The sequence below is a fragment of the Opisthorchis viverrini genome, assembly GCF_000715545.1.
Source record: "Opisthorchis viverrini unplaced genomic scaffold opera_v5_5, whole genome shotgun sequence".
NCBI classification, from domain to species: Eukaryota; Metazoa; Platyhelminthes; class Trematoda; order Opisthorchiida; family Opisthorchiidae; genus Opisthorchis; species Opisthorchis viverrini.
Genome location: NW_008751661.1, coordinates 1184487 through 1202258, shown reverse-complemented (window position 1 = coordinate 1202258; position 17772 = coordinate 1184487). Strand labels below are relative to the sequence as shown.

Sequence of the window (17772 nt, the reverse complement as noted above, 5' to 3'; positions counted from 1 at the left end):
TGGAAGATAGCCTAATTATTATCACAAAACTGTCAGGAAACTGTTGAAGTTACTCTGTAAGAGCTGAATTGACCCAACGCTTTCCAGAATTGGACTAATCCTTGAGCTTGGTCCCGAGACCTTCGCAACTACTTAAGTACTTAGTAAATGTCTACACACAGTGTTATGTCAGGGTAGGCGTCAGAACCCCATACTAGTGTAAAAATGCCGCATCCGTTTGATCAATGTACCTAAAAAAACAGAGGACGTAGATACCTAAGTCTGGTCCCAGACAGCTGTGCACACAAAGTACAGATCTAGAATTACTCCGTGCATGTTGTAAACTATGTGCCGGACATTTGGAAGAGGACCAGTATTTCGTGCTGTTTTTTTTTTAAATTTTGTACACGTGTTCGTATGTGTGTCAGGGGCAAATGACGTCCAAATGACCTCACAACACGGAATCCGCGTACCGTATCGCACTTTTCGTTCAGCCATTACGTCGCGGTAGGAGCCACAACGGCCTATTTCGACTCGTGTTGCCCGTGCTATGCAGCCTCTTAAGGCCGGCTGCGTGTCTCAAACCCGCGCGACCAGCTTTATCGTGAGCGGCTGTTATCGACCCTGTCGCACTTTTGTCTCTTGCCTGAGTCGTGATTTTGGGGGCAAAAAACCAACCAGCCGCGTTTACGGGCCTATGGCTTGGCATAGTTCTTTTTTGTGTAATCAGGGCTCGTCGTAACATACATCGCGTCATAAATTGGCGGAAAATAGACTATTCGGAAATTCCGGTAAAAAATTCGAGGCTTGATCGGTTTCCCGTTCCCCATCAAAGTCGGCCATAAGATTTTGAAACAACCCCAATGCATAAATCTGGCGTATTTCATGTGGTGGTTTTGACCACAGTCAGTCGCATTAGTGCTACCAGTTTCGGGTTCGTATTTTAGGTTCCCCATCAAGTCGGCCATAAGATTTTGAAACAACCCCAATGCATAAATCTGGCGTATTTCACGTGGTGGTTTTGACCACAGTCAGTCGCATTAGTGCTACCAGTTTCGGGTTCGTATTTTAGGATGTTGGTATTGAATTGCAGTCTAAGTTAAAGTGAACACGGTCGTCCTAGTATTGAATGACGTCCTTAATGTACACTAAGGCAAGTTCAACACGGACTTCCACCAATATTTCCGAAACCATGTGACTTTGTGTTTCTGGTCACTTCGCGTGACTCTGCATCTCCTTGTAGAATCAAACACCTAAACCGGCATGGTTAAGTGGAAAAATGCCCAACGTAATGATAATAATCGTTCAGCCGGGGCCAACCTATGATACTACTCGAAGGAAGCACGAGGGCTCAGATACTACTATTTTGCTAGGAACGGTTGGGATCGAACCACGGACTTTCCAGTCACTATGTTCGTGCTTTAATCACTGAGTGATCTTATGTTCAGCGATCGAACCCTTTAACTTGGTTCTCCGGTCGAAAGCACAGGATGATATCTGTGCTATGAAAGACCCTGTTTGTTCCGCTTGTGGCATTGACTGGTCTTGCTTGCTGTTAGCGGGCAGTATGTCACATGGATTGCTGACTTTTCACAATCGTCATTTTCCAATAGTCTTTTGTGGACGTTGGGTGATTTGAACCATCCATCGGGATTTCTTAAAGTGCACAAAACGTTCGTCTTTACCATCGTCGGGCCCCTACCTGCATTCGCGATTTTGTTACCGATCCTACCCGCACTGTCTGATGCTACAAATCGACCGGCAATCTGGCAGACCGAATTTTTTTGACAGATTGCAAGTGAAGTTGGCCGTAGGTTGATTCAGTCCGCATGATAACATAGTGTAGATAGTCAAGGTTTCCACACAGCCCCATCCGTTTCGTATACCTTCTTAGAAGCCTAAGGACTGCGACTGTTACGCTCCGTAATATCGGTCGTTAAAGTTTGGTCTTACAAAGTGTGATGCTTAACGAAGTGTGGTCGGGAACATTTTGAATAAGTTCAAGGTAACGAATTTGGTCGGTATGATATTGATAGCAGAAATTTTAAAGAGGTGACGAAAGGTGAGCAGCCTAAACAGATGGTCGATGCAAACGGGAGCACTTCAAGTAGTTTTCCTGAAAAAAAACGATTTTTCCGCGAACCCATCTGAAGCTGTTCCAAAACTCTTTCCTGGACTTGCCCTGTACTAGCAGTTAGCCACTTCAACAAACCTCCATGTATACAATGTACCACCCGTGAATAACCTTTTTCGAAACACCTTGGCAACTTAAGACATTTTTGTGCAATTACAGACCAAGGTTGCCCAATCTGGCTTCGGAAAAAAAGAAAATCAGTCGAGAAGAGTGACATTTGCTTTCACCCACCCCTTGCGGGTATTGCCTAATCACAAATTTGAACATAAATCAACTCTGGTTGGCATTCAACTTTGTAAGGAAACAAATGATCTGCCGGTCACGGATGACCACACGGACGGGTTTTTCGGTCACCTAAATGTTCTGCCATCTTTGGAACATTTGGATAAATTGCTCAATTCGCAAATTTTAACATGTGTGAAGTTTTTCATGCTTGCTTTGATTCTGAAATGCTTTCATCCGGATAAGAAAACCACTGAATGAGCAATATTTAAAATTGAAGTTCCTTTGAAGCTGCAAGCCTCTCCGCTTACTTGAAGTTGAATGACTCAAAAGGTTTCCGAAAATGCAATGAGGGTTGGTATTTTATCGCGAAAAGCAGAATACTCAGGCTAAGACAAAACATAGCCCTTCTTAGGTTTCAAACCGGAGAGAAAGATCTCGGTTTCGCGATGGCAGCAGCGAAGATTTTTATGATTTCTACAAGATTAGAATTGATTTTTAACTTGGGAGGTTATTCTGTGATTGATTAGGACTTATGCTGGCGAGATGGACCAAGTGGTTAGCGCGCGAATTTATTGACCGCAAGGTCCGTGGTTCGAACCCGATCTCTACCTCTCGGCTTCCCCTGTCTAGGCTTGGGCAGCCTAGCACTATCCCAGCCCTCGTGCTTCCTTTGGGTACTATGGCAGTTAGGCTACAGCTGAACAATTTCTAACGATTCTGGCCGCTGAAGGGAACAACAGATGTTTTCTTCGGGGAGCAAACGCAACCGACTCATGGTCATCAGTATCTTCATACAATGCAACACTTGGAAATTGTCACGCTTGCCTGCCACTCGTAAGAAAGCCTAATAGTTTGAGAAAAATGGACATTTGTTGAACTAGATCCTTTAATATCGGAAGAGACGAATGAGGCAAGTTTNAGTCCACAAGACCGATATTCGGAACCGAGAATCCTGTCAGTGTTAAAATCTAACAGGAAAAACTCAGTGCATAAGGCCAGACAAAGGTTAACTAGGCGATTCGGCCATGAAGTGTCATCACGATTGTATCTGAGGTCACCAACTATCTACGTCCTGGTAGGATGTCTCCCCGGTGGAAGATGAGTTCCGTGGACTCTAATCAGAAAGGATGAACACTGGACTCGACTTAAAAGACTCTACTTTCGTTTCGCGGTTCCAAATCATAACAGAATGTATGCGAACGAGCGCTTGTGGAAGTGAATACCGGTGGATAGTGAATTGTTTCTCCTATTTCCAACTTCACCTAACTTAATTTAGCTCGCGATAGTCGTACTAAAAATACTAGGGGTAAGTTGACGTACTACTCACAAGACTGCTGAAAATTCACTGATAGCTTAGTTCCAGAGTTTAAGTGATCCCTATGGTCTACCTGCACACCAAACTGTACGTAATCGGTCAAAGGCAGATTTTTATGAACCAGGGATCTACCTTGGATTTAGTTGAATGCCCTACCTATCCTAGTTAATCTATTGGCATCCTATGTGTCAGCCTACTGATAAGTACTGAAATGTACTGTGGAGCAAAAACATCCTCACTTCGATACTAAAGGACGCTAAATGTGGAGCGTGCACTTCGTGAGTAGATCAGTAATGCTACTGGGTAAGCTAAACGCAAGAAGGTACCCGTTCCAGAGCCCGATGGTTGTTAGGATAATTCTGTAAAATACAACGTGACCTGAGATGTCGGAGTAGAAATCAATATCATTCAATATCACGAGGAAGCACAGTTCCTGAGGGTCTTGTACACCTATTGATGTCACGTGAGTATTGATCTTAGTTCTGATTCTCTTAGGCTATGACAGCTAAGGCTCCAAGTGTTATCACGGATATGGACTGCCAGAAAAAGTCGGTGCATACATATTTGTAATGCACTACTCAGAAGGTTGCTGTCGAGGAATTTCCAGCAACCTCATGAGTAGTGCATTACAAATGTACACGTATCGTGATATCTCGAATATCGTAGCAACCGAAACATGAGGCGGCCTGGTGCATGCAGCACACTCACTTGCCTGAGAACATCATGAAGAAACGAGAGATTCAGCTGGGTTCCAGGTGAGTCTCTCGCAAAAAAGAAATTACTTTGCAAATGAGTGTATTTCGCTAAGTCAGTGCATAGTTATAAGTTCTGGAACGGTAGAACATGAATGCACTGGTCCACGGAACGTTCAAATGAAATCCGCCAGTTGTGCCTGCTTTCAAAAAAAAAACGGAACGGCAGTCAATGAATATTTTAGTACTGATGAATATGACTCATCTGTCTAGTGTCCTGCAACCTCTTTCGAGATCATCCATCCCCCCATCTTTTCTCTACAAAGTTTTCTAGCCTGCAACCAACTGCTCAGCCACCAGTATAACCTTTATGGACAACATGCTCACCTGAAGCCGTTGATGTAGTCCATGTCAAAAACACTGACAGACAGACCAGACAGAGAGAGCGGAAGCTATGTGTGGGGTAAACGGCGCATGTCCACTTGGCAGCCCAGCAGTTAGGCAACAGCGATGTTTTTGGACAGCTGTCACACCGGAAGATTCTACCTGGGATAGTAATATCACGGTGTGCCCTTCTCACCGCCCAAAGCGTCCAAGCAACCCTATGCTCAAATGTATCTGCGCCACCCCTAATTGTTGGGTAGGGTCTTTCCTGTGCGTAATGGCTACGCGTCCACATGTTGTCATTTGTGTATGGGGTAGTTCCTAGATCTCGTCGGTTGATACAGTAAACGATGCACCAGTCTGACGCGTTCGAGTTATCAGACATCGCGCATTTGTGCTCTGCAGTCAAACGGATGCTGATCGTATCGTTCGCAGGGAAGTGACTGTCCCATGCTGGAAACGTTTCTATGTAGGAGCTTTTTGCACACATCATTGTATCCTTTCCTGCTTCATCCTACAATGCTCGCATTTGTCTAAAACTCTTCACGGTCTACTTAAGTTGTTCGTAACGTCAGACAGGCTTCCCTCCATCTCGGGGTTTCGTGCTAAAGTCTCCATTATTGGTTGTTAGCTATTATGGATCACGTTCCGGTAGCGATGAATCGACTGTCAGTTGTTCATAGTCTGGCCTTCAAAAACCAGACCGTAAAAAACGCGCATACAACAGATTCCGCAACTGCATTTGCCAAATTGTAGAAGAAGTAATCTTATCTATGCGGGAAACTCATCTGGAACCCAGCTGAATCTTTCATTTATGATGTTTTCAAAACTGGTCGTGGGCTGTCGACCGCAACCTTATGAGTATGGTATCACGGTTTAGCACTACTTTTTTCGGTGTATTTTCAAGGACGCTGAGGGGTGAGAATTTGTAGTCATATCAGAAGCATTCTATCATGGAAAGTCATGTAACGCTTTAAACACCGGTATTCCAGATATCGGTAGGGTCTGTGGATGTAAACGACCAAGGCGTAGCCATCTACGTTTTAAACAAGTTCTCGCGTGTTTTGTTTGTTGATGCTGGTTTCACCTATTTCATGACGCATTTTTCTCCAATCTACCTTTCTAATTTTATATATTTTAGCCTTCCGAAGCTCAAAAGAAGTGACGGATAAAGTAAGTTTTGTTGTTGTCTTACATGCGCTGTGTGACTGAACTAGTGACGAGCAATACACGGGGAAATTTACATGTCAGGGTTGTAAGTCGTTCCCGAGCAAACCTCTCTAAAGAACGATCTTGAAAGTAGTGTTCGATCCTAAGGCATTCATAAGCGTCACCTTAAGCTGCTAGTAAACAGGAAAGCAAATTCAGCATCCCGGATGAATCTTTCGCTTATGATATTCATCGATTGAATGTGCGACATAAAGGTGACATAATATTTCAGTTATTACGATATTAAAGATGTCGAAGTGTATCTTCTTGATATAACATGCTACAACACTGTCGTAAATCAAGTCGAGTCAAGTCACAGAGAGCGCTGTCGTCAGCCTTCAGGGTTGACAAGACGAACACAGTTGGGACCGGACCGGGATGCAGAACAAATGCACAGGACAATGAAAAAAATATTTTGCAACCAGAGGTTAGTTGACAACATAATGGCTTATATTTCAAACCAGCTTTGCATAAGGTGACAACGTATCCTGTTAACCACATGTCGCAAAAAATCTAGCCGATTCCATTGTTGTCGTGATCATCAACAGCATTATACTGGTCAGAAATAGTGGCACCTAATCAACATAGAATCATGGTGAAAACAGTTTCAGGGAGGTAGCGCAATGGGGCGAGCTGGCTCAAGTGGTTAGAGCGCGAAGGTTCGTGGTTCGAACCCGACCTCTGCCTCTCGACTTCCCCTGGCAATGCTTGGGCAACCTGGCAGTATCCCAGCCCTCATGCTTCCTTGAGGTAGCATGACAGCTAGGCACTGGAAGGGTGTTACAGCTGAGGTAGCGCAATGAAGGTGAAAATTGGAGACTTAGTGCGGAAAAGCACTACTCCGTGTGAACTATGCCCAGGAATGGCGTATTAACGTCTTGGAGCAGCGGCGAACCAGGCACATCGTGCATTAGTGGGTCTAAACAAATACACTTTGGGAGTCTTGATCAACACGAGTCTATCACAGTGACAGACAATAGTTGGTTAAACAGTCAGACAGGGGCAGCATGCTCATCAATGGAATCGATTACGTGACGTATTCTGTAGGTTTTTAATTAAACGATGGGAGAATCACGTGGACCCCAGCCAGAAAGACTCAAATGACCAACACCGATGTATCCGACCAATTTCCCCTTATATCACTGTGCCATTGATTAAATTTTGTGGGGAGTTCACTACCTGCAAATCAGAGAAGCCAAGTTTCGCCAAAACAAGAACTCTCCTTGTATTTGCTTTAGATATATGATCTTTATGATTCAGCGAATATTAAATTTAATACATTTAATTTGGAATTACTTATGCCCTTGGACTGATTTCATGTGTCGCAGTTTGGTCGCCGCTTGTGCGCTTCCTAAGATGTTAAAATAACCCTACCTTCTTCAGCCCATGACCGATTTCGCCCTTCTTGGGTCTCATCAAGTAAACACAGTCCCCGAGTTTTGGTTAACCTTATGTTCTACTTGTAACCAAATTGGACTGGTTTTGATAAATACCCCTGTTTGCAAATCAACTGGGCTTTCACGGGAGACTCAAGTGCACCTCCCGCTGAAGTAATTATTCAAACAAATGTGTTACATAAAGGCAGCCTCATGTTTCAGTTGGTACGATATTCGAGATATCGCAGTATATTTTTATAAATAAAACTGCTCAAAGGTTGCTGGAAGCTCTTCGACAGCCACAACTGGTTCCGCCCTTCTTGAGGCTCATCCGGTAGGCGCACTCCCGCCAACCCTATGTTCTACTTGAAACCGAATTACATGAAACTGCTTAGGAACATCATAATCGAGAAATCCAGATGGGTTCTTGGTGAGCCTCCCGTCAAGGCCAGATTGGCTACCCCGAGCTTGCAACACTGAAGTTGCAAATGGACACAGTTTTCGGCTTCCAAATGGATCAGCCACACAACCTCATTTACCCTCGTTTCGGCATATCACTTGAACCTGGAATATCTCCTAGAGCCTACTGCTTAACTCATGGCCATCCTAACGGTGACTACGTTTGTCTACCTCGATTCCCACCAGAGGATTTTGGTGTGACCGATTTCGGAAGTGTTTCACCGGTAGGCATGTCAGTGAACAAGCATTTATTTGGTAAGATTGATCTGCCACACAAGTTAGAGCCCAACCACATATGCGCAACTTGTGCCTAAGTCGGCGGGCACACGGTAATCAGTCGCGCGGATGACAAATTTGCATCCTTCCGTAAAGGTCTGTCACTTCATCTGCACTATGTGTACTTTGCTTACGGCCTATTCAAATGTTTGGTCACTGAAAATCGCATACGGTTGCCTGATGGTAATCCCCATAACGTTTCACTCACATCAGAACGATGGAAGGTTAGAAAGGAGATTCGCCAGTAACACAGAACTGATTCAGGATACTTTTTCCACCTGAACCTGTTTATGGGATCTTTGTTTTCGGTAGACTGAATGCTGTCTGCATTCGCCTTCTAACAGTGCTTTTAAAGACATCCCTGTAGGGAGTGCCTTCCCTATTTGAAGATGGCCCAAGCTTGATGCGCTTTCATGTATCCCTGGGTTGAGAACGCAAGAAATTTCGGGACACTCAATTCATTTTACTGATGTCAAGTTCTATGAGCTGAATTTACTCACTTCGCCTGCCATCTAGCATCCGATTTCCCTTTAATTCTGAGAGTTATATTACGTTCTTTCCCTATGCCAGTTGTGCGAAGCATCCCCTCTCATAAAGTTGGGGACCCGATGAAGCTAACTGCATGGTCTTAAACAAGCTATTATCGTTAATGAAGTCGGGTTTTTCGCGGTTTTGGCGGCAGTGTATTTAAACAAGTAGCTGTTTGCTCCTTTGGAGTAGTTGGACTTTGTGGTGATTTATCGAATGGCCCACTAGATGTGGGCTGAAAGTCTTTTGCATATATCCGTTTCGTAATGAGGAATTCGGTTGGCGGGTGGAAAAGTGCCGCACATGCTGCAACAACCTGAGATTTCGGACACACTTCCATTCTGAAACTGAACTAGTGTCCACTAATGAATACTCAGCATGTTGCCATTCCGCTTTAGTCGCGGTACGCTAATGAATATACGTCTTTCAGACCACTTCGTTTTCCGGATAGATTTACATCACAATTTTCCAGGTATTATGAATCTTTCCAACAGATCACACGGATGGTTGGATCATCCCTTCAGTGGTGGTCGTGGCGTTCTAATGAATGAATCGATTGTCTGGATTTTAACCAACTGACCACGGTTTTTCATGCCTCCAGCCCATTCCGAGTGCTTGTTAAAGAGTGACAAGTAGAGTTCACATTATTGGCTTTGGACACTAAGCGAACAGTGCCACTCATCAGACGTCACCCGTTCTGTATTAATAAAAGTTCAGCTGTAACACCCTCTCGGTACCTAGCTGCCATGCAGTCCGAAGGAAGCACGAGGGCTGGAGTACTGCCAGGTTGCCCAAGCCTAGACAGGAGAAGTCGATAGGCAGAGGTCGGATTCGAACCATGGACCCGACGGTCAGTAAAATTTGCGCTACGGCTACTTGAGCCATCTCGCCCTCTCTGTGTTGATAAATATGGAATTGCTGGAAGTAGTGTTTCTTTGGTTGCAGAGAAAGCGGTCAAATTGCATCTTTTATTCCGATGAGTCCACACGAAAGGGGGGAGGACTGGACTGGAGTTTCACCCTTATTAGAACTCATCGGTGGTGCATATCTTTGACCATGCCGGGACTTGAACTGCAGACATCTGACATGCGAGGCGTGCGTAATACCACTACTCTACCAACGCACGCTGAACCCGACATCTAGAACGAGCGAACCTGTAGTCCAGTGCTTCCCCCTTTGGTGTGAGCGCACTGGAATGATTGGGCAGGTGCAAGACTGTTCACACGGTTGATGTGAACACAGCCGCCTACGAATAAGCTCTTTGTGCTAAAGTGTTCACACTCTTATCTGTCTTGTCTACCCACAATCAACTTTCTCCCCAACGGGTTTTGCTTTCATTTTCATAGTAGACTGGCTAGAATGTTTCAATATTATGATACAATGTGCACCTGACTGGAAAAAAAATTCGTTCGACTGCGACTCGAAGCCTTCCTGATCTTTTCTTCACGCATCACCTGTTCGCGTGGTGAGTCATCGTCGTATCGTCTGGTCAACTCTCGTGCCCCCACCGCCCCCGTACAACTAAAGATTTATTACTCGTTGGTGATGAGATCTGAAAGATGGGCAGAAGTATCCTTAGCTCTACATTTTGTCCAGAGCAGTCGTTTTTACACATGGTTTGACCAAACATTCCAGCTTCTTTCACAAAATTATTTCATTAACCGTGAAATGTGTGAGTAAGGTGTGAAATGTTTTCCTTTTATCTCCTAAATATTAACCAAGCTACATCAATATACGTTTAATTCATAGTCCGTTGTTTCTGAGTGAAACACACAGATACGTTCACTCGGAGACTAGTCGATTTTTCATCTTCGAAGGGAAATTTCATGGCGAGAGATCGTTCCGTTTTGTCGTAAAAAATGGAGTCGTTAAAAATATGGTTGCTCAGCGGATGGACTGTGCCGAAGCTATCGCACACGGTTTCCTTTGTCTCCGTTTACTGGGTTCTATGAAGCATATTGGTGTAATCACGATTGGGAAGGTTGATAAAGTCAAATTCATCCAACTGGATCCTTCATCTACTCAAAATTCCGAGTCCTTTACTTGTACAGAAAGAGACGACCTTATGACCTCTCCAAACAAACTCAAAACACTGGTCGAGGGTTGGCACATTTCGTCCAACAGCCGAACTTTCCAACACAAAAGTATTTCGCGTTGACTCATAAATTAATCGGCCTTCAATTGGTAGTCCAGTTTCCGGTTTCTGCATATTTTTTCTCACTTTCTTTCTCTGGTTTTCTTCCTTCGCAATCCAGTGTTTCTGATGTGCTCAAGTTTATTACCTACGTTTATTGACCATAAAAACTTCACCGTACCTATGATTATTGACTAGGTTCATGGATTTGAGCTACTGAATATTTTCCTGCTGTAGTTAAGAAACCATAACCTGGGACATAGCATCAGAAGGGTGACATTTTGTTGAACAATCATCATTCAAGGAGCTAAACAAAATTGGATTACGTGATATGAGTCCTGATTTTTTGATGTTTGTGGCGCTCCGGCGGTAGTTAACCAAACTGCACATCAGCCATCCTCAGATGGTAGTTAGAGGGCGCAAAATCCTTCAAACAACTCCTAAACTCGGATGTTTCAAACGACTTCCACAGGCAGTTCATGTTGTATTTGCATGAGGGATCCGTCGCTTCTCCAAGTCTGCGAGGATATTGTGAAGTCAAACAACCAAAGGTTCTTACTACATAAGATTGGGTACAACCAGTGTTTAGGTTTGATCCCAAACAGGATCGTCCCAGGACAGGAAGTGAGGATTCATTAATCACACCCGCTAACCAAGCTGTCTCTTTCGTGACAACAGTTTCCGATATGTGCTTCCATCAGCACAGACCACGAAACCCGGAAGCACTGTGCTCGATGCCCAGAATGCACATCATTTATCTTGTTGTCTGAACCCAGAAAACAACATTTTCCGTGTGGAAAGCTGCGAGTGAAATCTAGACGGATGAACTCCAAAGAAAGCATAATTTCCCATGGATCAGCCTGCACTAGACATAATTCTGCATGCAACCAGATTGCTTGATTTTAAAGTGAGATGTGGTTTTTTCAACCTCCAACCGCAAAGATTCCGTACAACATTCTTTCTGGAAGTAACCAACACAGACTGAGAAAAATAACCACAGTGTGCGATATGCTGATCTTTGTTGGGCCCGAATGTCTAGCCAGGATTTTTTTAAAACAAATTCCCAGACATGCTGTTTCAGAATAATCCACAGTATGCACAGCTGACACGCATGGTAGCGGTAATTAAGAGGGGAAGCCATCAGCTGAGAGGTAACATGGGCCAAATTCCGACAGAACCAATCTTAAGTAACGAGAAATTACGTCAGCCCCCTTGACTCCATGAGCTCGTCATATAGGGAACTACTAAGCTTCACACTGCTTCACAACATCTGGACTTTAACACTCAACTTTGGGTGTTGACCTGGTCACTCTCAAGGGTCGCTCTACCTATACGCATCCTTGATCCGAACGGCCCACCATCAGACTTTTGTCAGTGGGCCAACTCGTGGTAGTCTTACCTCACTAAAGCTGGGTGCATTGATGCCTTTTTGGATAGAATACCAACCTGAGAATATCCCCTGTACCAGAAAGTTTGCCTACTTTATCTGCCAACAACGCTGACTCCGCCTGTTTTAGTCAGATATGCAAGTCAAACAACAAGTCACTGTTTTTTTAATTGCGTCTAGCGTTAGCTAAAACGGCCACATTTTTAGATTAAAAACCAGGCTTGACACTTTTATTTAGTATAGTATAGTATAGTATAGTATAGTATAGTATAGTATAGTATAGTATAGTATAGTATAGTATAGTATAGTATAGTATAGTATAGTATAGTATAGTATAGTATAGTATAGTATAGTATAGTATAGTATAGTATAGTATAGTATAGTATAGTATAGTATAGTATAGTATAGTATAGTATAGTATAGTATAGTATAGTATAGTATAGTATAGTATAGTATAGTATAGTATAGTATAGTATAGTATAGTATAGTATAGTATAGTATAGTATAGTATAGTATAGTATAGTATAGTATAGTATAGTATAGTATAGTATAGTATAGTATAGTATAGTATAGTATAGTATAGTATAGTATAGTATAGTATAGTATAGTATAGTATAGTATAGTATAGTATAGTATAGTATAGTATAGTATAGTATAGTATAGTATAGTATAGTATAGTATAGTATAGTATAGTATAGTATAGTATAGTATAGTATAGTATAGTATAGTATAGTATAGTATAGTATAGTATAGTATAGTATAGTATAGTATAGTATAGTATAGTATAGTATAGTATAGTATAGTATAGTATAGTATAGTATAGTATAGTATAGTATAGTATAGTATAGTATAGTATAGTATAGTATAGTATAGTATAGTATAGTATAGTATAGTATAGTATAGTATAGTATAGTATAGTATAGTATAGTATAGTATAGTATAGTATAGTATAGTATAGTATAGTATAGTATAGTATAGTATAGTATAGTATAGTATAGTATAGTATAGTATAGTATAGTATAGTATAGTATAGTATAGTATAGTATAGTATAGTATAGTATAGTATAGTATAGTATAGTATACTGAATTGAGGCAGAGCTTAGGGTGCTAGAATAGTCCTGGCGATAGCGCTGGGTATTAGAGTTAGCTTTATACTTCAAAATGATATGATGTTAGTTCGAATCGAGCTTTAGTCCTGTGAATGAAACCACTCTATCCTGAAAAGCCAATAAGCACTGTATTGCCATTTCATTCTTATTGGGAATCAGCAGCAGTTTACGCCTTACGAATTCACAAGGGTTTCATCTCGTAGCCAGTTCTTAGAGGCTAGGCCGTTTGGCTCCAAACGAGGCAGCAACAGTGTGATTAAGTTCTTTTTAGACTGGAAACAGCGCCATTCGTCCTTCAACCACGCTCACATGTCGACTGGTTGCTCTACTGATGAATTCTCAGGTGGAAGGCTCAAGCGCCTTCCTAGGTATTTCTCCTAGGTATTTCTCCTACTCAATTACTTATATTTTGGGGGGAATGGTGTTGGTTCACCAATGCTGTACATTTTGAACAGTAGACGAGTCCGCATTGACGTAATTCAGCTCAAATGTCCTTGTCGTTACCTGATGAGGACCCGTTGAAGGTCAAGCTGAAAGCAGGTTTGTAAGTTCGGCTTGGGAGAAATGCGGGCCAGAATGAACTTTCTAAAACGCCTAGCTTCACTAGAAAACATGAGTTGTATGTTCGTTCCTGAGTGAATGAATGAATAACTGAAGATGAATGGGTCATTCGGCTGTAACACCCTTTCGGCACAAAGCTGCTTTGCCAATCGCAGGGAGCACGAGAACTGAGATACTGCCAGGTTGCACAAGCCTAGACAGGAGCAGCAGAGATGCCAATGTTGGGTTCGAACTACGGACCTTCTGCCAATAAGTTCGTGCGTTAAGCACTGAGCTACCTTGAGTGGATGCATAGGTTGACGGGTGTTCAGGCTGTTTGACCAACAACAGACACTGGATAATAAGAGGAACGACGCTGATGTTTCAGTGGTGGCTAAGGTGGTTTGAAATGAAAAGTAAACCTCAAGCAGATGCATACATATGCAAACCAATTTGTTTCTCATGGATGACTCATCTGACTCCCAGAGGAATCTCTTATTTATGATATCTTCCAAATGAACGTGCTGCCGAAAGGCCGCCTCATATTTCAGTTGGTACGATTTTCGAGATATCGCAATGTATTTTCCTGAAGGGCGAAACCGGTCGTGGGATTTCGACAAGGAAAGCCGAGAAATCCACGTGTTGGTTCTTTAAGGCCGTGAACATGAACGTGGTAGTATGGATGTTTACCATTATGTGTGAGAACACATTCTGACAAAGATTAGAACAACTTGAAAAAGTTTGCCAACAATGCTAGACCGGCATTAGACAGGCTTGCAGAACAGTGTATCCAACTTGTATTCCTTGGCAGATAACTCCCATCCTACTTCTGACATGATCGTATTTATCAAGCGTGTCGATCAAGTTTCTTGAAGATTTTTTCTTTTTGGACAGTCCACTTTTCAGGCTACTTGGTTTTTATACAGTCTGATACTCTGTTGAGACTGGTAGTCTTTCACTTTGAAAGGGTGCATGCTGCTATAACGAAGTTAACAGGTGGCGCACTCCTGCCAATGTTTGGACAAGCTCCACATTGCTGTCGCACCACACAGATCATAAAACTACATACGGCTCATAAAAGCACCACTTCATCGATATTCAAGAGAAAATGACAAAGTAGAAAGGTATCAGTGTGACATAATTCTGTAATGTTTCTTTTGTTTCACTGGAGGAAAAATGCTTCACTCAGTGTACAAATTTCCTTAAATGATACGTAGCTTCTAAAGTTGTTTTTTTTGCGTGCATTTTTTACGTTGAGTAGGTGATGACATAGAAGGACTCGGGTGTTCCCTGGGACACATTTCAAAGCTTACAAGAATAGTCTTTCTGCTATGTTACTACTAACTAATTTTTCGCACCCTTGGATAATCACTGTCTGTATGATTTATGAGTACAGAAGGGAAGAAAAGAGAAGGTAGAGCACCGAATGCTCAGCTATTTAACGAGAAGCGCTAGAAAACTTGAGAGGTACGGTATAAAGTCTACACCGGTCGGTTTTGGAAACTATGAATTGATCGGTGGAAGCACAATTTAGTGAAGCGAACTGGATGACCAAGAAGCGCAATGCTGTATGACTAGAACAAAAGAAGCTCTAATGGGGAACTTGGGCGTGCAACAATATGGACGACGTATGGACAGAACTGAACGTCTCGGTTTTTCGGAATCGTCATTCTGGGTTTCCTGATCCATTTTGTGGTGCTAACTGCTGCACAAGTCGTTGTTTATGCTCCCAGTAATATCCGCGAAGGATTTGCTGAATAGGCTTGTGTTTGATCACAAAAACAAACATTATATGACCACCGTTTTGGTTGACGGAAAACTCTCGAATTAATCGTGCCAGAATGGCCACTCGTCACCAAATGTCTGCGGCTACACGATCTACTAGAGTACACCATTTGCGAGAACAACCAGAATTTTGTGGACATAGTTACGTGTGGTTAAATACAACAACCGTCTTTTCAAAGGTGCCGGACTGCCACACTGAAGTTAGGCGGTTGCGTCATATTTGCCCAAATGACTAATCAGCCGTTCGTACAAACCCCATGATTGATTTTCTGTATCACGCCTCGATTGTTTGTCTGAACATTCTCACTCCGTTACCGGTGCTTTGACAGCTACGGGACAAAAGTCGGCAATCTTCGCTTTCTCTTCTCAAACACCGAACAAACGGGAAAAACAGCTGGCCTTGTAGTAGTTGAGTGACGTAAAACATCCATCCTGTTACATGTTGCAGGAATGGAAATACAAATAACTAGTCTGCGTTTTGCGTCCAGAATATGTTTTCAACAAAGTTTTATACATACTCTTCTAAACTTTTAAACGTTTAGCCTGTGGGATTCGAATGTAGATGAATTTCCACCTCCTCGGGTGGGAAGTTAAATCTTTACTCCATCCCAGTGGGATAAAGAGTTGAAAGGTTAGAAAATATCTTTCGCTTACTTTACTGAAGGATCAATAGGCATCTAATATTTTCAAAGAACAGGCCGGCAGCGCATTACAAAGGCCTGTGAACCGTCCAAAGATAAGTCCATGATGTTGCCCACTAGGTTGTGTATAACCAAAGCAGTCAATATTTTTGAAGACTCAATCGATATCTCATCCTGCCAGTAGAGTCTTTCTAGCTTGAAAAACTGAGAAGCACTGTCCAGCTGTTCCATCCTTGTTGGAATCATTAGCAGAAAGTACCGTACTAACTTCTAAAGAGTTTCAAACCCGTGACCTTGCAGCCAGTATTTTAATTGTATATTTTACACTATCTAGCTACAAGCACTCTGTTTGGGAAGGAAAAACTACAGAATTTATGCTAGCCTTCCGGCCGAGTCGTCAGTCAACCCGTGACCACATGATGTGCCCTGTGTAGTTAAAAGTTCACCTTAATTATGTGCTGCCAGAATCCAAGTAATTTTTACTGATCATCTGCCATTCGTGGCCGAACACTTTAATATTGATCCACTAACTGGAAGGTCACAGATCCGAAATTTCCTAGAAATCCGTGAGATGTCTAATACTGTTCATTCCAAACGAGAACGAAAAGGTTGTACACTGCTCAGGTTTTACTTCACTTGTAGGATGAACTTTCGGTAAAAATAGTCAGTACTGAGTTTCCCTACCATTTCTATTCGTCCTGCCTCGTGAAAAACCAATTGATCACAAAAGAGAACATAATGAAATTGGCCGCAGTGATGATCCGCATTGATCAAAGGACATGAAAACACCTGCTATCTTCATAGTGATATACATATATAATCCAAAAAATTTGTGTAAATGCTGTTGAAAATCACTTATTTTCTGCTCCCGGCAGATTAGGAGGCTAAAGACCATTTCTGTGGTCCATCTATAGATTACTCAGAGGGTAGTGACTGGTTTGAGGTTAGTACTTTACATGCACAGCTGAACATGTATGCTACTCAAAGGTGGTATGAATAGTCGCTGCTGCCTGCGGTGCGAGTCAGAACGCCGTAAGCTGTTTCCAACAAGATTCGGGTACCGCCGGACCGATCACGTCCGTCTAGAATGTAACTGTGAATGCATTATCGAGGTTATTATTTGCGCCAGCCCTATTCTTGTATTTGCAGACCAGATAAGACCGTCGAAACTCAACTTTCCATCTTGAAAAAAGCTCGCTTGAAGGCACATTCTTGTGTAAGCCCTGTGAATCAAGATACGAACGAATGATTTTTTCATAGAAATTCAAATTGCCTTGCTTCTACTACCTTTCCTGTTGAAGTTAAGATATGAACGAATGATTTTTTCTCACGGAAATTCAGAGTGCCTTGCTTCTACTACCTTTCCTGTTGAACTGCTCAGTATTGGGCGTGGGACGACTTTTGAGCTGATACTCGATTTATCGGCTGAGCTCACTGAAATAAACCTTCGATGACTAAACCTTCACACAAATTTAGATCTATGTTTTCATAAAGGAAACTACTCACAACGTTGCTGAAAATTCTTCGACAGCCTTCGACCGGTTTCGCCCTTCTTAAGGCTCATCAGGTAGGCGCATTCCACGAGTTTCCGTCAACCTT

The 17772-nt window shown here is 42.6% G+C and overlaps 1 protein-coding gene across 1 annotated transcript in view; it reads left to right on the top strand.

The window, feature by feature from the left end:
• Nucleotides 1-2870: 2870 nt before the first annotated feature.
• T265_12567 (hypothetical protein) overlaps nt 2871-17772 on the top strand; it is a gene marked incomplete at both ends in the record, with an annotated part of 26985 nt that continues 12083 nt past the window's right edge. The window contains 2 exon segments of the mRNA XM_009164391.1: nt 2871-3023; nt 3029-3121. Of these exon segments, the coding sequence (XP_009162655.1) occupies nt 2871-3023; nt 3029-3121 (246 nt within the window).